General features: G+C 39.4%; 1 protein-coding gene across 6 annotated transcripts in view; it reads right to left on the bottom strand.

Annotated features, from left to right (window-relative positions):
• LOC126089542 (uncharacterized) overlaps positions 1-22,082 on the bottom strand; it is a 117,586-nt gene that overhangs the window by 44,828 nt on the left and 50,676 nt on the right. For all 6 annotated transcript variants that reach the window (XM_049906921.1, XM_049906922.1, XM_049906918.1 and 3 more), the window contains exons 6-8: positions 9,914-9,949; positions 9,667-9,831; positions 9,286-9,492 (exon numbers count right to left, since the gene is read on the bottom strand). In XM_049906921.1, coding sequence (XP_049762878.1) covers positions 9,286-9,492; positions 9,667-9,831; positions 9,914-9,949 — 408 coding nt within the window. The remainder of the gene's footprint in view (positions 1-9,285; positions 9,493-9,666; positions 9,832-9,913; positions 9,950-22,082) is intronic.

Genomic DNA, 22,082 nt, shown 5'->3' with positions numbered 1-22,082 from the left:
GATCAGCTATTAAGTTATTTTGAAGTAAATAACCTCTTTTATGATACACAGATAGGTTTTCAGAAGGGCAAATAATTGACAACAGTGGTACTCAACTTATTTCCAAAACCATTTCTTTATGGTAAGTAGAATCTGTCTATAGAAGGTAATTTATTTTAATTTGGTTATTTGGCTGCTCCTAAAATTCTGTGTTAATAACAATGATATCTCACTGTTGAATTGGACTTCTCGTTTTAAAGAAATTCATTTACCTAATGTGATGAATTAATATTGATACATATCAGCAAAAGTTTTTCAACATCCTGATATATCATGTAGGTGTGTTGCTATTGTGACTGTTCCTGTACTGATTGGAAGGACACCCATGACATCATTTGTAAACATACACACAGTTACCATGAGCACTACGTGTGGGTAGAACATCACACCCAAATGGACTGCAGCACTTCAATAGAAAGTAAAGCACAAGTAGAGAAGCATCACAGATGTCTGTGGACTGGTAGAGTGAACATTCATCATGGCATGAAGGACAGTTGCAACCAGTGATTGAGTATGCCCACCATCATGTTATGTGCAGAAGCCTTGTCTACTAGGGAAGGTGCTTGACTTGTGCGCCAGAGTCAGAGTGATGTATTGTATACATGGAAACAGTTACAATTGATTGGTAACATTGAGATATTACACCACACAGGCCTCCGACCTCCAACAGGTAAACAGGATGATTGATATCTATGATTTATGAGTCTAAGGAAGTGTGGGCTGGGTACTCCATAATTAAATCTGGCATTCAGTGAGGCTACGGGATGTCATGTATTACATAAAACTGTTATGAGATGATTGCATGATGAGATCTCCATTCCTGATGATCATGGTGAGCACCCAAGTCATACAACACAACACCATGGACTCTGTTACATATGAGCAAGAAATCATGAAAAGTGGGCACCCCAGTATTGGTACTGGGTGTTGTTTAGGGATGAAACATGGATCACAGACAATGTGTTTGGAGACAATCTAGTAATATCAGAATGTGTCCCACATGTGCAACATGATGGTGGTAAAGTGATATTCTCGGGTGCATTACATGGGACCACTGTACATCTATTGTAGTTGTTACGGGCAATCTCACAGCAGTTCACTACAGGGACAAGATCTGCAGTGAATAGTGGGACCATATCACTGACATTTTTGTGATAATTTCATCTTAATGAATGATAACATGTGTGATCATTGTGCTGGTCTCATGAACATGTTCCTTCAGCATGCTAGGGTTGCCAGAATGGAGTGAAATGTTAGATCCTCAGACATGAACCCCATTGAACATGTGTGGGATTGATTTAAATGAGCAGTTTTTGGATGTCAACAATGATCATGTATTTTGTGGTGACTTACACAGAATTAGCTTTGAAGAGGGGGGCAATTTGGACCAGGGCCAGCTCGATGATTCCATTGATGGCGTGCTACGACAGGTTCTGAGCAAGGGGACGTTTCATGATATATTGATGTTGCTGAGGAGTGGTGTGAAAAACCTACAGTAGGAAACAGACAACTCTGTCATTAGACAAATATTTGTTATCTTGATTTGGTGATCTAGACACATTGCAAATGAATATATACAAACACCCCATTGCCAGTTTTGTTTTCTGTGTCATGCATTACAAAATAAAAAGTTGATGTGATATTTTTGTTGATGTGTATACTAAGCGTACATCAATGATCGCTTTCAGCATTTCTTCCTGTTACTAAGTCACAAATATTCTGTGAGTGTTATGATATTTGTGGCTTTATTAAGTGACCACATGTAATTCTCTGATTCAATCCATTTCACTGTAGCATGATGTCACACCTGGTGCTCTGTCATTTCATTGATTAAAAATTCCATTTCTGAATTCATTTCATTTTGCTGAATAGAAACTTAATTTTCCATATTGGACATATGTGTTTCCTAGGATTTCCAGTTAACATTTAAAACAAAATGTTTCATTTTATTCTGTCTCTCCACATTTCCTGGGAAAGGTGTAAGGTGTATTTACTGTCTAGTAGCATGGATTACTGTCCAATGGATACTTTACATATACCCATCTACTGAATGTAATTCCATGGGAAGAATCTTTTTCTCCTTTCAATGACAATTTTGTCATAATATATCATACCTAAATTTCTGATGTATTTCTGTTGTATCTGTGGTAATAACTGTTCTTTTCATATAGTGCTTCACTCTCTCATGACGATGTCAGAGATTAGAATTTATTTAAACAGTGCTAATGGAAAATCATTGTTTGAATGCAACCAGTAGTATGAGAAAAAAACCATCACTCATCATACAGAGAAATAATGAGCAGTAAAAAGACAAACAAAAGAATCTGGAACATTATAGCTTCACATTTGTACTTGCTTTCTTCATCAGAGGAGATGTCTCCTCCTGTATACTAATATTTCCTCCTTAGTTATTACTAGTGACCTGCCCCAGCATCACATGGGTAGCAATAAATATCTATGGCCAGATTACTTGTCTGGTGTGGCAGTAGTCTTGTTTACCAGCCCTTGGATAGAGTTATGATTAAAATTTAGAGAAAAATATTAAATAATAATAATAATGGAATTCCTGAATGGAATGCTAGGTACAATACAGGAAACCCAAATACTTACTTAGAGCTGACTGATGTGTGGCCATAGACACACACAACAGAACACAATATCCGTATGAGATTTCAAGCTCTTACCATTTCTATAGCAAAAGTACACGCATTCACACACAAACTGACACCAAAATGCACACACCCAAGTCCATGACAAGAATGACTGTTGATTATTGATTACTGAGAGCAGTTCCTGGAGTATATGGAGATCACGAGGGGTACGGAGGAAAGTGCGAGGCAAGAAGAGGATAGAAGGGTATTGTGAGGCAGGTATTTCAACAGATCATTCAGTGGCTGCACAAGAAGACAAAAGGAGTTCAGAGGGTAGAGTGTGAGGGTGTCAGGGGGGTGGGGGGGGGAGGGAAGGAGGGACGGAAGAGAGAGAGAGAGAGAGAGAGAGAGAGAGAGAGAGAGAGAGAGAGAGAGAATGTGCCTGCATATCTGGGTGGATTGGGGGGGGGGGGGGGGAGTTGAATGGTAGGAGAACGCATTACACAATCTATGTGGGGAAGGAATGGTGTTGTGAACAGAAGAGGGAAGGGAAAAAGGTAAGATGAGGCAGTGGGAAACAGTCTCCATGCCAACGCAAAATTTACCATGGAAATGAAAAAGGACAAAAAACTACCATTTCTACAAATCCTGGTCACAAGGGATGGTGAAATCTTAGGACACAGCGTGCATCAAAACCCGACACTCGTGGACCAACACCTGCACAAACTAACAAATCACCCCCTGAGCCAGAAAGGAGGCATGATTAATACACTCATAACATGAGGAAGACAAATATGTGAGTTACAGCACTTCAGACATGAAATACAACACTTATAAAGTGTTCTGAGGAGCAATCAGTACTAATCAAATCATATTAGAAGTATAACAGAGCTAAACACTTTGTGTAGTGAGAAATTAGAAAAAGAAATGTCGGGTACGGCCTTTGTGCCATACATTCCCAGAGTGATGGACAGAAACAGCTGTATAATCCACAAATACAGCATAAACACTATTTACAAACTGACAAGTAAGATCAAAGAGTGCCTCAGATTGGTAAAGGAGAAAAGGGACCCACTTGCAATGTCGGGAATATACAGCATACCATGCACATGTCAGAAGGTTTATGTTGGTATGACTGGACAATCAATCAACACCAGGATAACAGAACATAAGCGACATTGCAGGTTGGGCCAGATGGAGAAATAGGCTGTGGCAGAGCGCGCACTGCATGAGACCGACCATGTAGTGAAATTTGCCAACACGTAAGTTCTGGCTGTAGAGAAGAACTATCACACCTGCTTGTTCAGAGAAGCTATAGAAATTCACAAACATGAGAAAAGCTTCAACAAGAAAGAAGAAAGCCTCAAGGTAAATGGATCCTGGCTTCCTCTACTGTTGTGAATGACCATTGCAGGTAGCCTGAGAACCGTACTGGAAATGACCGCGAGAAGCCCTAGGACATTGGTGCACCAGTTACAAATAGTCTGTGGCAGTGACCTTGGCTCCAGTCCACCATCAGCAATGGAGGATGAAACTTTGACAATGCTAGCCACTTGTGTTGGTCAAATGACGGAAAAGTCATCAGACGAATGTAGGCCGAAGAACCCAAGATAGAAGCCAACTGGCAGTTTTTCAACAAGTGGCTTCGAAAGCCTTAACAATTTTGGATCTTTTTTGTGTAAACCACTTGTAAATAACATCACCTAGATCCATGCTCATGGAAAGCTTCATAGTTTTATAACTTGTTGATCCTTCAGTAAAATCAAGCTTAGGTTAAAAATTTGTGATACTTCTTTTGTTTCTTTGTATCCACAATTGGCAACTTACCAAGCTTGTACTCATTAGATTACTTGATCAGAGATTCACCTTCATGTAACATTTTATTAATGTCACATTTATCTCTCAAAGAAAGGACCACATGTTGACATCTAAGCACTTTATATCGCAAGTGTACTTTATGTTGCAAAGTTGACATAAGTGATCATTATAGAGCACGAAGGATTACTATTCTCAGCAGGACAGCATTGGTACAGGAAGGGCAACACTCATAAGAGAGTAACAGTTTAGGTAATCAATCACTGGATTGACTGATGTTCAGATAGTTGACACAGTGTAATTGTGGGCTAAGGTGTGGTTGACTAGGAGGATTAGGAATGAGGTGGTGGGTTTAGTTTCAGAAGGACATAGTATAAGGTACTATTCCATGGCTGCAAGGCCATTGGCATGGGAAATGTTCATACATAAGGATATGGAATCCCCAGTGACCAACAAGGAGTCTGGAGGTAACAGGACAGGGACTGTGGAAAGGCAGTGAAGGATGTGAGCAGTGTCTCGAATGTCAGATGGGATGTTTTGGATTATATTTAGGAGGTGCTGGTCAACAGAAGCAGAGGTTTGTTCTGTGGGAGCATTGTACCCAGCCACAATGGAATGACCAATTAGGAGACAAGGTGGAGTTGGCTTTGTGTAGTTTGGGAAGTAGATAAAAGGAAGGAATGTGGCGCAGGTGGGTAGCTGGTGTGAGAAAGGAGATGGATTCAGGTGTCAGGTTTTGGGATGGACTTAAGTCCATGAGGAGCTACTACAGGTCCTGCTGGACTCCTGAGATGGGATCATGGTTGTAAGGTTTGCATGCAGTGGTGTCAGGAAGTTGTCAAGAGACCCTTAGCCGCATAGTTACTAAGACCCATAGCCACTGTTGTGGAGTCTTTGACTGCAGGAAATGTGATAAGTTCTGGATTGGGTTTCATGTTATGGATAGTTGTATGTCCCATAGGAGTGACACTGGACTCACTGAGGAGGAATGTAGGAAAGGACAGTGAGACCAGGTTAGAAGTGAGAAATTTCTGAAAGACTGCCAGGGGATGACTGGGCAGAAGGGCAGGAGGATCAAAGTTGGAGGGAGATTGGAACTGTTTCAAACAAGGTTCTGTGTGGTTTTCACCAACAGTTGTCAGTGGGGGGTGTGGTGAAGATATGTTTTCACTGTAGAGAATGAATAAAGGAAAGAAGGTCTTCTACAAGTCCAGCATGGTTTGATTTAGGTTTAGGGCTGAAGCTGAGGGCTTTAGAAAGAACTGACGCTCCTGTAAGGGTCATAGCTTTGCCAGAAAGGTTGACAACAGTGTTACAGTATGGATATTAAGTGGCAGTAGGCAGTGTATTTCATGGAGGGGATGTGGAAGGTGGAATAAGGCAGCAAGGCATAATTATGAGCCATGAGGTAATGATCGAGAGGGCTTGAATCAGATTGGTAGACTCTTTTTGGCTCTGGGTAACCGCATGTGAGCATAGGACAAGAGTAGGTGGGACAGCTTTTTCAAATGGTGCCAGGAATGCTGTTGCCACTGGTGAATGGGGAGAGTTTCTGTTGCAGTGATAGTATTCAGGAACTTGTGGTAACAGAGTGGAAAGATGTGAAACAAATAGAAACTATCTAATATGGTTTGAGCTTGGATTGGATGATTATGAAGGAACAGACTGGTGTGGGTGAGGGACTGATGGAATTGGAAAATGTGAAGGTTCTTGAAGTAGGATGGATGACAGCCTGAGATGCCAATTTTAATGAAAGCCCATTCAGTTGGATATCAAGCACCAGACAAGATTTCAAAAAGAGACTGTATGATCGAAGTTTTGCTAGACCAAAGCAGAGTTTTTTGAATTGGTGGATGTAGAATGAGCACAGATTCAGATGGTCAGGAGACAAAAGCAGTGACTGGAAACATGAGCAAAAAATTGTTAAAAGGATTGAAAATAAGAAGGTGAAACTTTATGCTTAAAGTTTTATGATGGAAATAAATTGTGGGTACTATATAGAGAGCTATGTTGGAAGTTAGAAGAAAGGTAATTGTGGAAGCAACATCCTTACGTTCGCCCCCAGTAGTTGAGAGGTCAGCATGACAGAATGTCAATCCTAAGGGCCCGGGTTCGATTCCCAGCTGGATCGGAGATTTTCTCCACTCAGGGAATGGGTGTTGTGTTGCCCTAATCATCATCATTTCATCCCCATTGACACGCAAGTTGCCAAAGTGGTGTCAAATCAAAAGACTTGCACCCGGCAAACGGTCTACCCAACGGGAGGCCCCAGTCACACAACATTTACATTTAACATCCTTATACACCAACATACTCTAAGCCCATGTCCTTCTGGTCATGGAACACTATCTTTCCTCCATAACCTCAAAACCTACTCCCAAATCTGCTTCACCTGTTCTTTCTCCACCCAACAAGCCATCTTCCTAGATGTCAATCTCTACTATTCGCATGGCTTCATAAATATGTCTGTTCATATTGATGCCAACCCCAACATTACCTCCACTATGAGAGTTGTCAATTGTTCCATGTCAAAAAGTCTCATCCTTACAGCCTCTCCATTTGTGGATGCCATAGGTAGTGATTCTTCTGGAAAACCTGGAATTATCAGGCAATCACATTTTACCTGGAAAAACCAGGAATTTCATAACATCTCAGGGAATCCTTTTTTTACCTAACACTGGAATTTAATTTTGTTGAGTTTTATAAGTCATAATTTTTAAAATTTCAAACTGTGTTAATTATATGAATATTATTCCATATAAATTATCAGTGTTTAAAAACAGTGTTTAAACTGCTGCTTATCCCCACCCTCTCCACTCACCATTAATTTATCATGTGATTCCTGACAACATCTTTCCCTCACACCTGAGATTCTCAGGAATAGTTTTCTTTTTTCCAAATTTGAGGACCCACCCTGAATTGCTGTATCTGCAGTGGAAAGCAGGAGCTGTCAAAATGTTCCAATAACCTTACCAGGGCCTTTACTGACAGACAGAACCACATCCAGCTAATCCATAAACAGATCTCCCATGCCATCTCTTCCTCTGACAACACCCAAAGTAGTGTTTCACCATCCATTCAACCTACAAAATATCCTTGTCATACCTGTTCCAATCCTGCTCCCAATCCTGCTCCCAATTCTGCACCCCATGGACCATTGCCTTGTGGTCGATCCAGGAGCAAGACCTATCCCATACACCAATTCACCACCTCCTACTGCAGTCCAGTCACAGGTGTTTCCTATCCTGTAAAAGGCAGGGTCACACTTGAAAGCAGCCACATTATATATTACTGTGCAGCATTCTACGTTGGATGATAAGTAACAAACTGTCTACTCATATAAATGGCCACTGCAAAAACTGGCAAATTGTAAACTTGAAACACCAAACATTCTGTACACCACAACACAAATGGCTTCAACAGCTGCTTCATTACACAAACCATTCAGATACTCCCTTTCATCAAAAGTTTCTATGCATTACACAGATCGGATTTGTCTCTATGGCATATCCTGTACTCTGGCAATCCTCCTGGCCTAAACCTTCACTAATCTGTTTCCCACCACCTCACCTTACCTTTTCCCTCCTCTCTTCACTCCTGACTATTAGATGGTGTAATGCTGCCATCTCCTAACAATACCCCCCCCCCTTCCCAGGCAGGCATTTTCTCTCTCTCCCTCTCTTTCTCTCACCTCCCCCCCCCCCCACCCCAACCCCCAACCTTCTTCCTTTCCACTTTCCCTCCCTGTCCTCCCCTTCATCTCCACCTTGTTCTCCCCCTCTCTCCATCTATTATATGTTCTACCTATGAACTCCTTTTGTCTTGTTGTGCAGCTGCTGAGCCATCCACTGAAAGACCTGCCTCACATTATCCCATGATCCCCCTTCCTTGCATTGTGCATCCTTCTCTATCCCATCCCACCTCGATCTACTCAGGCAACTGCTCTCAATAATCTGTAGCAAGAGGAAGAGCTTGAAAGCAATTGTGAATACTGTATTCTGTTGTATGTTTCTATGTGCCACAAATCAGTCAGCTCTTTGTGAATGGTTGCCTTTCATTAATTGCATGTAGAAAAAAGTGTTAAGTAAAATTTGGAGTGACAGCTCATAGCAATGATGGGAGCTGTGAGCCACTGCGTTGACTTACTGGTGGTCCAACTCCAGCAGCTTTCCTGGATGAGCTACATTTTCTGTTTGAGCTTTTCTCAGATTTCTCTTCAGACTCATGAAACACTAACTTTGTCCTAAAAAGTCTTTCTTATCAGCTTAACATCTCATATATCCTGCAGTGCAGCTTGTTGTTGAAGTCAGCAGTAACATGCACCAGCTTCCCACTAGTGGCAGCTCTTGTCAGCTTGGAGTTGCAGTCGGGATGCCTTAAAACTACTTCATGTACCCAGAAACCTTCCTAGTGAATCAATCTATCTATTAGTGAAAGCTGTATTGAAATCTCTGCAGTAGTACCTGAGATTAGCCCACATGTACAGACAGAAATTGCGGTGTGGACTTTAATTTATAAACTGTACTGATGTTTCCAATGAGATCCGTCATTCACCATTAGATGGCTATGCCATCATTTCCACAGTGGCAAGGGACTTTAATTCATCATAGTTCAGCCAATTTGCATGAATATTTAGAAATTATAAACATAATTCCGTCTCTCTCTATTACTGAAAACTGTACAAAAATTCCAAAAGTAGTTCCTGAGATAAGCCCAAACATACACACAGAAACCATAGCAGGAGACTTTAATTTATATAGACAGAGATAAAAGGATAAGGCACTTACATAACAATACTAATGTTTTTAAAGAAACTAATTGACTTTTTCTTATAGCTTACCCATGTAACTGAATGCTGCATAAACAATAGCAAGACGAGATGTAGGACCAAATGATCCACGAAGTGACACGTAAAAACCAACATCAACAGGAACTACATGCTCTCTGTAGCGTGGTGGCTGCAACTGTGTCACTGGATGACGCAGAGTTTCTAGCACTGGTTGTTCAGATGTAACACCACGTAGGATTTCAAGTTCAGTGTTTCCAGCTACCAGTAAGACAAATTTCTTAGTGGTCTTGATGGAATAAGTGAGTATAATCACACAATACACACTTGAAATCTATATGGAATTTCTAAATTTATAATTGTCAATAATTTGATCTAAAACAAATTAAGAGGAATGTTAAAAACTGAAAACTGATGTAATACGCAGACACTCACCCATGTCCATAAATGTTGCTACTTTCAAATATAGATGCGTTTTGAGATGTAGATAGTTTTTTGGGGGTCTTATCAGCCACACACAGTCATACATTTTAACTCCATTTGTTACCATGTTCATCATAGTTATAGCTCCACCAAAGTTTTCTACTGTACCTCCACAATCTGAAAATAATTTATAACTACAGTATTTTACATTTTATTGTTGTGAGAACACTTTCTAATATTACAAAAAACTGAATTTTACCTGTAACTGGTTTAATTGCTTTCTCAGGAATGTTACCTGCAATAACAAAAATTAATGTTATAAGAATTTTTAAGCAGTGTCTTAGAAGAGAAATGTTAATATTATTTTACTCTTAGTATTATTTTCAAAACTACCATTTACATAACTGATGAAGTTGTTACAGTGCACAAATTTGATCTAAACTTAGCATTCAAGAATTTGGAGTAAACAGTGAAAAGATTGGTTTCTGACAATCTGAGAACTGAATATAGGCAAACCTTGTTGCTTTTTACCTGAGTACTGTTGCATTAATCACCAAATGTGTAACATTGCCTGAAATTACAATTGTGTAAAATTTTTTATGCAGTGCCATAGTTGCATAATTTACATCCATATTTATGATTGTGTTCTGCAAGTCATTATATGAGTATATTGAGCGGGAGAGAGTATGGGAAGATACTTTCTATGAATTCAAAAGTATAATTATATATTTTGTTTCAAAGAAAGATTATGTTAACAACTTTAACATTAATCAAACTACGCAGTAAGATTCTGTTCTCAATCTAAATTTTTCTCCATAGTTTTTATTTTCCCGTGGCTGTGCAGAAAAGAACACTTGATTCTGAATGACTCATACTGCACCCACAAGCTTAAATGCATTCATGAGTCATTCTACAAGCTAGACATGATTCTGAGGTGGGTAACTTCTTTCCCTTTTCTTATAATTTGTCATTATTTAAACATTAGAATATAAATCATGAATAAGAAATATGGTCAAAAGCCAAATGGTGCAGATTTATATCATTGTTAATTCCAAATTGTTCCCTGCAATTGCCAGACATCATGACTCAGAGTTTGCACTCACTTCTCCTTCTCTTCTTCATCTGTACATATTCCTTTTATCTTTTCACATGACTAAGAAGTTATGAAAGAAGGATGGCATGGATGAAGCAAATGATGTGTGGGAGGAGTGTTATGTGGAACACTAGTGGTTTCGGAATGAATATATTAATATAATGGATGATAGTGTGAATGAATTTCAGGGTAAAAAAGAATATGAATCATTAATAACTATCAATGATGTAAATGAGGTGTGAACAATGCAGACAATGAATGAAACTGTTGGTAAAATAAATGATATTGAGCAGGAAGGTAATTTCAAAGGAGCATGTGTGTCATTGGAGGTTAGTGGTGATGTAAATGAGGAGCAGTTAGTTGTGACTAAGGTAGATAATGAAATGTAAACAGCATGTTTGCTGATAGTGAATGAAATTTCCAGGAAAGCTGCTGAGCTTAGTAAGGAAAAGGTATAGGGAATTTTGACAATTAGCAGTAATGTAAATGAGTTACCAATAATTGAAGTGGAAGCAAATGAGACTGACTAACAGTGTAGGGATTTGGGTGAAACTATGAATAACCGTGATACTAGTATGAGCGGTTTTGTTACACAAAAAGTTGTTGTTACAAATGTTGATGTGTTTGATGATGCTGAGGCAGAGTATTCAAGTAATGAATGACATTTTTGGCAAAATAGGTGACACTGTGAATGAATGCCAGATTGTGAATGAAGGTGGAAATTTGATTGTAAATAGTAATGAAGGTAATCTGCCATTAATTCAAAATAGTGTAACTGATGTTGAACAGACTGTGTACCATTAGTAAGCGATGTTGAAACAGACATCATACAGTTAGTAAGTGAGACAGTTGAGAAAGTTAATGCTAATGTAAATAAGGTGGTAATGAAAAACGTGCTTGCTGAAAAGGCAAAAGTTGTTGTGACAAAGAATGCTGTAATTCAGTTGCCAAAAGTAGCCACACTAAGGTTACTAGAAGTAGACAATGCAGTAAGTAGTGTGATGGGGACAGAAAGAATTTTTATAGACAATAAAGTAAACAGTTTGTAAAAAGGAATATTTAATGTAAATGCAAAATAAGTTGTTACTAATGTAGGTGTGATGGTCAGCAAATTTGTGTTTTCTCAGACTTGAATGTACAGGAGTAGTATTTTGCACCAATATAGCAAATGTTTTAAAAGGTACATGTGAAATTTCATCCATTTACCAAAGGCTTGATGGTGGAGCAGGTATCTGATTCATTGGGAATCCTCAGATTTGGAGGGGGTACACTACTCTTTACTGAGCACACCAGTTGGCATGTAGTGTATCCCAGAACTGCATGATTTCATTCTTGCTTTCTGGAATCACTCCATTCCCTGATTATTGTATACATAGTATGAGGAGGAGAATTATAAAACTTCTACTATCTGCAAGTGTACATTAACATGTAATATTTTAGTAATCAAATTTTCTGTGTGCTTTTAGGTTAGAACTTTGTATGGTAATGCACAATGATTAATTCAGTAAATTGCAGTTTTGTTAGAGGTGGGCGTGATAAGACATCCTCTGAAACATTACTAAATGGCTTCTCTGAAAACTAACTACAACAGATAGTTAGGAACCCCACTCATGATAGAAATGTATTGGATCCAAGGGCAACAAGCAGACCTGACCTCTTTGAGGGTATCCACATCGAAACTGTGGTGTCACCGCCAGACACCACACTTGCTAGGTGGTAGCTTTAAATCGGCCGCAGTCCATTAGTACATGTCGGACCCGCGTGTTGCCACTGTCAGTGATCGCAGACCGAGCGCCACCACACAGCAGGTCTAGAGAGACGTACTAGGACTCGTCCCAGTTGTACGACGACTTTGCTAGTGACTACACTGATGAAGCCTTTCTCTCATTAGCCAAGAGATAGTTAGAATAGCCTTCAGCTAAGTCCATGGCTACGACCTAGCAAGGCGCCATTAACCATTTCTAGAGAGAGTCTCACTTGTATCATCCAGAATGCTGTATACAAATGATGGATTAAAGTTAAGTATTCCAGCAGCTACGTACTTTTCTTTATAGCATTCATTACATATCCTGTTTCAGACCTAACGCCAGCCGGCGTGTGTAAACGCATGCCTTTCGGTTACCCGTCACTGTGGACTGCCTGTCTTGTCAGTCCACTGCAGAAACTGGCATCAGTGATCATGACATGGTTGTGGCAACAATGACTACCAAAGTACAAATGACAACTAAGACAAGCAGAAAAATACATATGTTCAGTAAACTAGATTAAAAAAATCAGTGGTGTCATAACTCAATGAGGATCTTCAAACTTCCAGCACAGGGCAGGAGCATGTACAGGAACTATTGCTGAAGTTTAAAAGGATAGTTGACCATGCACTGGATAGATATATGTCCAGAAGAACAGTTCATAATGGGAGGGAACCTCCATGGTATACAATCACTGTAAGGAAATGTCTAAGGAAGCAGAGATTACTGCATAAAGGTGTAAAACAAAGCATAGGGCTATAGATAGGAAGATGCTGAACGAAACGTGTTTGACTGTCAAGAGGGCATTGTGTGATGCCTTCAGTGACTACCATAGCAGAATAATGTCAAATGATCTTTCACAGAATCCAAAGAAATTCTGGTCTTTTGAAAAGGCTGTTAGTGGCACCAAAGTTAGTGTCCAGTCTTTAGTGAATGAGACAGGAACTGAAACTGAAGGCAGCAAAGCAAAAGCTGAAATGCTTAACTCCATTTTCAAGTGTTCCTTTACAATGGAAAACCCAGGATAGTTGTCCCAGTTTAATCCTTGTACCACAGAAAAAATAAATGAAATAAGTATTAGCATCAGTGGTGTTGAGAAACAACTAAAATCATTAAAACTGAACAAAGCTCCAGGGCCCAGTGGAATGCCTGTCAGATTCTATACTGAATTAGTGGCTGAGTTAGCCACTCTTCTAACTATAGTCTATCATAGATCCCTCAATAAAACTGAGTCCAGTTCTTGGGGAAAAGCAGAGTCACACCTGTCTGCAAGAAGGGCAGAAGAAGTGATCCACAAAACTACAGTCCAATATGCCTGACATGGATTTGTTGTATAATCTTAGAACATATTCTGAGCTCAAACATAATGAGGTATCTTGCTTGAACAGGATGACCTCCTCAATGCCAACAAGCATGGATGCTGAATACAGCAATCACATGAAACCCAACTCGCACTTTTCTCACATGACATACTGAAAGCTGTGGTTCAAGGCAATCAGGTAGACGCAGTATTTCTTGATTTTCGAAAAGGATTTGACTCAATACCTCCTTTATGCTTATTGTAAAAAGTATGATCATATGGGGTATCAAGTTAAATTCGTGACTGGACTGAGGACTTTCTGGAACAGAGAATGCAGCCTGTTATCTTGGATGGAGAGTCATCGTCAGATATAGAAATAACTTCAGTTGTGCCCCAGGGAAGTGTGTGGGACCCTTGCTGTTCATTTTGTATATTAATGACCTTGCAGACAATTTAATAGTAACATCAGGATTTTTGCAGATGATGCAGGTATCTATAATGATGTACTATCTGAAAGAAGCTGAGCAAATATTCAGTCAGACCTTGGTAACATTTCAAAGTGGTGCAAAGATTGGCAACTTGCTTTAAATGTTCAGAAATGTAAAATTGTGCACTTCACAAAAAGAAAAAGAAATGTAATATCCTATGACTACAATACCAATGAGACACTGCTGCAACTGGACAACTCATAAAAATACCTGGGTGTAACGCTCTGCAGGGCTATGAAATGGAATGATCACATAGGCTCAGTTGTGAGTGAAGCAGATAGTAGACTTCAGTTTATTGGTAGAATTCTGGGGAAGAGCAAACAGTTTATGAAGGAGATTGCGTACATATCACTCACATGGTCAGTTCTGGAATGTTGCTCAAGTGCGTGGGACCCGTACCAAATGGAGAATATTGAACGTATACAGATAGGGGCAGCATTAATGGTCACAGGTTTGTTTGATATGCTGGAAAGTGTCACAGAGATAATGATGAAACTGAACTGGCAAATCTTGAAGACAGATGTAAACTATACGGAAAAAAATCTATTAAAAAGTTTCAAGAATCGGCTTTAAATGATGACTCTAGGAATATACTACTATACCCTATGTATCGCTCATATAGAGATCATGAGGATAAGATTAGAATAATTTTCTGCATGGACAGAGGCATTTGAGCAATCATTCTTTCCACACTCCATACATGAATGCAACAGGAAAAAACATTAATAACTGGTCAGTGGGATGTACACACTGCCATGCACCTCACAGTGGTTATCAGAGTATAGATGTAGATGGAGCATCATATAAGAGGATGGAAGCAAAAGAGTTGTCAGTAGAAATTTTGGGAAAAAATGTTATTTTGTTTTTGTGTGCAATAATGATGAAATCCTGAGAAAAAATAAATTTCACTCAGCAAAAATTGATGTAAAAAAGAGAGGTAAGCCAAAATATGATGAAATGTGAAATTTATTAGAATGATTGTGAAAAAAGAAAAAGAAAACTGTAGGTATACAAAGCAATGGTAACTCGTACCACAGCAGTAAAGGAAATGGTACTTATAATTAATTCAGCATCATTCGTGCAAGTATTTCTGAAAATGGTATAAAGTCATTTGTTCAGTTTAACGTAAATAATATGCAATAGATTATCATTTTAGTAAGAGTGTGTCATGTTGTTATGCTTCAAGTTATAAAATTTTGAGTATATGAGACTTTGAGATATGTGGGACCGAGTGCAATACAGTTAAGGACTACATCGCAAGTTGTGTTGATCTTATTAATACTCTAAGGATCATCTTAGAGCAAAGTAAATAATTTTATGCAGCCATATACCTGGCATTCATTAATAACTGGAGTCGGGCAGGGATGTATTTTGCCACCAATGCTTTTCCTTCTGATGCTTGATTAGGTTATGAGAAGTCACAGGAGGCAGTAAAAGACGAATCCATGAATGTCTGGAGAATTTAGACCTTGTTTTATCAGCTCAAAGACAGACAGATACGAATGATAAGTTAAACTCTCTTAAAAAGAATCAAATATTGCTGGGCTCAAGATAAGTACAGGTGAAACACAGAGATGATGACAACTTCTGGGAACATAGAAGTATGCCTATTGGTGGTGTAGTTGCAGATGGAAACTGTCAAATTATTCTTGTTCCTGGGTGATGGTGTATGGAAGATGGCAGAGCTGGACTGGAGAAGACATGAAGAACTGGACAAAGAAGGCAGATGTTGCCTTCATGCAGATGTATCCAATATGGCAAAACAGAATTATCACAGGCAAAAGAAAAATTTGTATAAATGTTGAGGCTATCCCACATGCCAGTAAAAGCTGGAAAGTAGACAAGAATGTAGCATCACAATTATACAGCTTCTATGGCACATCATATATATCTGTTGGCCAGAAAAAATAAGTAATGAGGACCTACTGATAAAAACAAACCAGATACGTACAGAAGATCATATACCTGATAGTGGAGATGATGGAACATACACTGATGTGGCTAGACTGAGAAATCAAAATAAATGCATTAGAATTCAATCCAGAAGGGATAAGGAAGAAAGGCAGGCTCAAAGGTACACTGATATGGATGGTAGAAGGGGAAGCAAGGAGAGTTGGCAAGACCTGATCAGAAGTGAGGAATCTTGCCAAAGGCAGAGATGGATGGAAAGTTCTCCCCGTTATCAAAATAATTAAGTCAAATCATCTCCTTTTATATCTCCAAATCTCCTCAATAATTATTCCCCTAATCCTTGAAGACACTAACTTTTTCCATCTTGTTTGCTAGATGAATTGCATTTTTTTTATTGGTTCTTGTGTTCACATTTTGTGTAAGACATTGGACACTATGACACTACCAAATTAGATTTGTATTACCTTTTTGGCTATGTATTCTACTGTTCGTTAAGTTAGAATTTGTTCAATATTTATTTGTTAGTAGTATTTTTTTTTTTTTCTGGGGACCGTTTTCTTTACATTCAAAAGTATAAATGAATCTCACCTGTTCATTGTGTTTGCTTAAAGATGCAAAATAACATCCTGATGCAAATACACTGGCAGCATGAAATACTAGACTTATTTTAAGTTTATAACCCTTAATCGATGATAGTTTGAACTTAAATTTCATCCCAACAAGGAGTTTTATCTAAATTTAAACATCTCAGACAAGCAATTCATGTATGCATACAAGCTAAAGGTATTTTGTAATGTGTGGTCTACATTAGGATACATGCAGAGCATTGGACTGTGAATCCTCCAATACTCATGTGATAATTCCTGAAACGGTCACTCGTACGGACAGCACATGTCATCCACAACACAAACAAAGTATTTGGACACTTTAAATGGTGTATGTGAATGATTTGTAAGAATGCTTTATTGTAATACAAGTATAATATATGTAATACACAAATAAATAATGTATACATGAGGTGATAAATATTTTTTGAAATTGTTGGTAAATAGCTTCAGTACCCCTCTGATAGTAGCCAACTTGTCATTCTGTATGTCGACATTTCTATCAAGGATACTATCAAACCCCAGACATCACCAGTGCAACCTGAATCAGTTTTCACTCAAACATAAGTAACATGATTCTAGTCTGTTGCTATTTGAGTTATCCCACAACCTTGATAAACTCTTTCTAGAATGTTGTTTAATTGAATAGATAAAAATATCTACTCACCAAGCAGTGGCAGAACACCCACATAAAAGATCATTGTAATCTGCAAAGTTTTCAGAGCCAGTGTCTCCTTCTTCAGCAGAAGGGTTGAAGGGGAAGGAAGAAGGGCGAAGGAAAAGGACTGGAGAGATATAGGAAAAGGTTAGATTTCAGAAAAGTCACCCAGAACTGCGAGTCAGGGAAGACTGACCATATGGGATGAGAAGGAAAGCATCTTTCTAGGAGGAAAGCATCTTTCTGTTCTGCATAAAGTTACATAAATGATTTGTTTGAGGTATTACATCAAAACATCAGCTGAATTTTAAGGCAGTTGTTTTTCTCCCAACACACGCACATCACCTGGATCAGAAAATAGCAGTAAACTTTTGTTTGCTGGATATACTTTGTAAATAATGTGTATGATACTGACTCATAGTTAGATATCAGGCACTAAAGCCATCTCCAGGCATTTGCTGAAGCAAGGATATGATATTCTGGAACTGATTTTCCGTAATCATCATTTTGTTATCCATCCATTTTGGTGTAGGTATTTTCCAGTTATAAAAATTATAACTGCAATAAATTGCTCCATTTTGTGATTGAACATATTTCTAATATAAGTTAAACTGTGGAAACTCCAGTAAGGAATATGAATGATGTATGAAAAGACAGATTGCTGCTTAGTGTAAAGAAGACACATTAAGTTGCAGGCAGGCACAATTAAAATGTGCTTAGATAAAGCTTTTAGCCATAGCCTTCATAAGCATAAGAGAAGCAAAAACCAATCATACACACAAGCAAGAGCATCTCACACACACATGACCACCAGCTCAAGCATCTTGGACCAGAATGCAACTATCGTGTGAGACGCAAGAAGCAGTCTGGAGGGGGCAGGGAAGAAAAAGGGATAGTAGTGTATGGATTGGGAGAGATACAAATGCTGTCTGGTGGAGTGTGTAGGGACTAGAATGCCAACAGGTGCACCATCAGGAGGTTGTGGGAAGAAAAGGAGTGGAAAGGAAAGACGGGCAGATGCAATGGCAGAGGGCAGCAAATAAACAGGCTGGGAAATAAAACTGGGGAGGAGATGATAGGACAGGGGGGTTGGAAACTTTTGGGTGGAGGGTGTGGGGACAGTATGTTACTGTAGGTTGAGGATGAGATAATTGGGAAGCGGAGAATGTTTTGTAAGGGTAGCTCCCATCTGCACAGTTCAGAAAATGTGGTGGTGGAGGTAAGGATCCAAATGACTTGGATAGTGAAGCAGCCATTGAAATCAAGTATGTTATGTTAAGCTGCATGTTGAACCACAGGGGGGTCTACTTTGCTGCTGGCCACAGTTTGGCAGTGGCTGTTCATCCTGGTGGACAGCTGATTGGTAGTCATACTAACATAAAAAGTTGTGTGATGGTTGCAGTAGAGCTCGTAAATGATGTGGCTGTTTTCACAGGTGGCCTAGCCCCTGATGCTGGAATAGGAAATGCTGCATTGGTGGATTGGGCAGGTGTTGCACCTGGGTCTTCCACGGAATATGACCCTTGTGGCAAGGGGCTGGGATTGGGGGTGGCACAAGAATCATATCCCTGTGGAAGACCCAGGTGCAACACCTGCCCAATCCACACACACCCAACATGTCCTATTCCAGTCCTGTCACAGGTTTATCCTACCCATCAGGGGTTGGGCCACCTGTGAAAGCAGCCATGTCATTTACCAGCTCTGCTGCAATCATTGCACAGCTTTTTATATTGGTATGATTACCAACCAGCTGTCCACAATGATGAATGGCCACTACCAAACTGTGGCTCAAGCAAAGTAGACCACTTGTGGCACAAACACAGCTTAACATAACACACTTGATTTCAATGACTTCTCCACTACCTGAGCCATCTGTATGCTTCCCTCCACCACCAGCTTTTCTGAACTGCGCAGGTAGGAGTTATACTTACAGCAAATTCTCCACTCCTGTAATTATCCCATCCTCAACATACAGTAACATACTATACCCGTACCATCCACCCAGCAGTTTCCACTCCCTCTGTCCTATCATCTCCTATCCATTCTTGTCTCCCACTCTGTTTATTTGCCACCCCCTGCCGATGCCTTTCTTGCTCCTTTTTTCTCCCCCTCCCTGTCCCACAACCTCCTGATGCTGCAGCTGTTGGCATTCATCTACATCTGCATCTACATGGATACTCTGCAAGTCACACTTAAGTGGCTGGCAGGTGGATCATCAAACCACCTTCACACTCAGACAGCGCATGGGGAAACAAACAGCTGTATCTTTCCATGCAAGCTGTAATTTCCATTATATTATTATGACAATCATTTCTTCCTAAGTAGGTCAGCATCAACAAAATATTTTCACATCCAGAGGAGAAAGTTGGTGATTGAAATGTCTTGAGAAGATTCTACCACAATGAAAAATGCTTTGTTTTAATGAGGTCCATCCCAAACCCTGTATCATGTCAGTGATACTCTCTCCCCTATTTCACAATAATATAAAACATGCTCCTGTTCTTTGAACTTTCTCAATGTATTCCATTAGTCCTATCTGGTAAGGATTCCAGACTTGCAGCAGTATTCGAAAAGAGGAAGGACAAGCATAGTGTAGGCAGTCTCTGTACCTCTGTTAGATTTTCTAAGTTTTCTAATAAAACACAGTCTTTGGCTTGTCTTCACAACAACATTTTCTGTGTGTTCTTTCCAATTAAAGTTGTTTGTAATTGTAATTCCTAGGTATTTAGTTGAATTTATGGCCTTTAGTATTCAAAGTTTAACAGATTCCTTTTAGGACTGATGTGGATGGCCTCACACTTTTCATCATTTACTGTTGGTTGCCAATTTTCACACCAAACACATATCTTTTCTAAATCATTTTACAATTTATTCTGATCTTCTGATGACTTTACTTGATGATAAATGACAGAGTCATCTGCAAACAACCTAAGACAGCTGCTTGATTGTCTCCTAAATCAGTTATATAGATAAGCAACAGCAGAGGGCCTATAACACTACCTTGGAGAATGCCAGAAATCACTTCTGTTTTACTCAATGGCTTTCTATCAATTCTGATCTCACTGAAAGGAAATCACAAATCCAGTCTCATAACTGAGATGATATTTCATAAGCACGCAATTTCACTACAAGCTGCTAGTATGGTACAGCCCTCTGGAAATCTAGAAATACAGAATCAATTTGAAACCCCTTGTCAATAGCACTCAACACTTCGTGTGAGTAAAGAGATAGCTGTGTTTCACAAGAATGATGTTTTTTAAATCCATGTTGACTGTGTGTCAATAGACCATTCTCTTCAGGTAATTCCTAATGCTCATACACAATATATGTTCCAAAATCCTGCTGCATATCGACATTAATGATATGGGCCTGTAGTTTAGTAGATTACTCCTACTACCTTTCTTGAATATTGGTGTGACCTGTGCAACTTTCCAGCCTTTGGGTATGGATCTTTCACATGGCAAGTGGATATATATGATTTTTAAGTGTAGAGCTATTGCATCAGTATACTCTGTAAGCAACCTACTTGGTATACAGTCTGGACTGGAAGACTAGCTTTTATTAAGTGATTTAAGTTGCTTCACTACTCTGAGGATATTTACTTCTAAATTACTCATGTTGGCAGCTGTTCTTGATTCAAATTCTGGAATATTTACTGCACACTCCACCAGACAGCATTTGTCTCTCTCTCTACCTGTACACTACTATCCATTACCCTTCGCTGCCCCCTCCAGATTACCAGATTGCTACTTGCATCCCACATGATAGTTGCATTCAGCCGGCTGCACTGGTCTAGCGGTTCTGGCACTGCAGTCCGGAACCGCGGGACTGCTACGGTCACAGGTTCGAATCCTGCCTCGGGCATGAGTGTGTGTGATGTCCTTAGGTTAGTTAGGTTTAAGTAGTTCTAAGTTCTAGGGGACTTATGACCTAGGATGTTGAGTCCCGTAGTGCTCAGAGCCATTTGAACCATTTTGATAGTTGCATTCTGACCTGAGATGCTGGAGTTGGAGGTCACGTGTGCATGAGGTGTGCTTGCTTGTGTGTATCAATGGTGTGTGTTTCTCTTTTGCTGAAGAGCACTGTGGCTGAAAGCTTTATGTAAGTTTCTTTTAATTGTGCCTGTCTGCAACTTAATGTGTCTTCTGTATGTGAAGCAGCAATCGGTGTAATATAAGTTATGTTGTGTAACTTCTGTCTGAGACATTTATTATGCTGTATTCTCTGTGAAGATCTGAAGTTATCAGGATTAAAATGCAGGAAGCAAAAGCTTATATACAATTTGTAGAGAAACCAGGCTGCAATTATAAGAGCCGAAGGATGTGAAAGGGAGGCAGTAATTGAAAAGAGAGTGACACACAATTGTAGCCTATCCTACTTTTGTGTAACATAGAGCAAGCTTTAATGGAGACTAGGAGAAATTTGAGAAAGAAAACAGCACCAAAGGACTTAGAAGATCAGTGGAACAGGGTGGATAGTGTGAAGGGAGATTTAGATTAGTAACTGAGATGCTGAAAGTAACTAACAAGTTTTACTAAGTAACTAACAAGTTTTACTGGTTCAGCAATAAAACACATGACAATCAGGGAAGTAAATATGATGAAAAAAGTGACTGGAAATAGCAGATA

Source organism: Schistocerca cancellata, chromosome 1 (genome assembly GCF_023864275.1).
Source record: "Schistocerca cancellata isolate TAMUIC-IGC-003103 chromosome 1, iqSchCanc2.1, whole genome shotgun sequence".
In the NCBI taxonomy this organism is placed as follows: Eukaryota; Metazoa; Arthropoda; class Insecta; order Orthoptera; family Acrididae; genus Schistocerca; species Schistocerca cancellata.
Note: the sequence above shows the minus strand (reverse complement) of the source record. Positions and strands in the feature narration are given on the sequence as shown.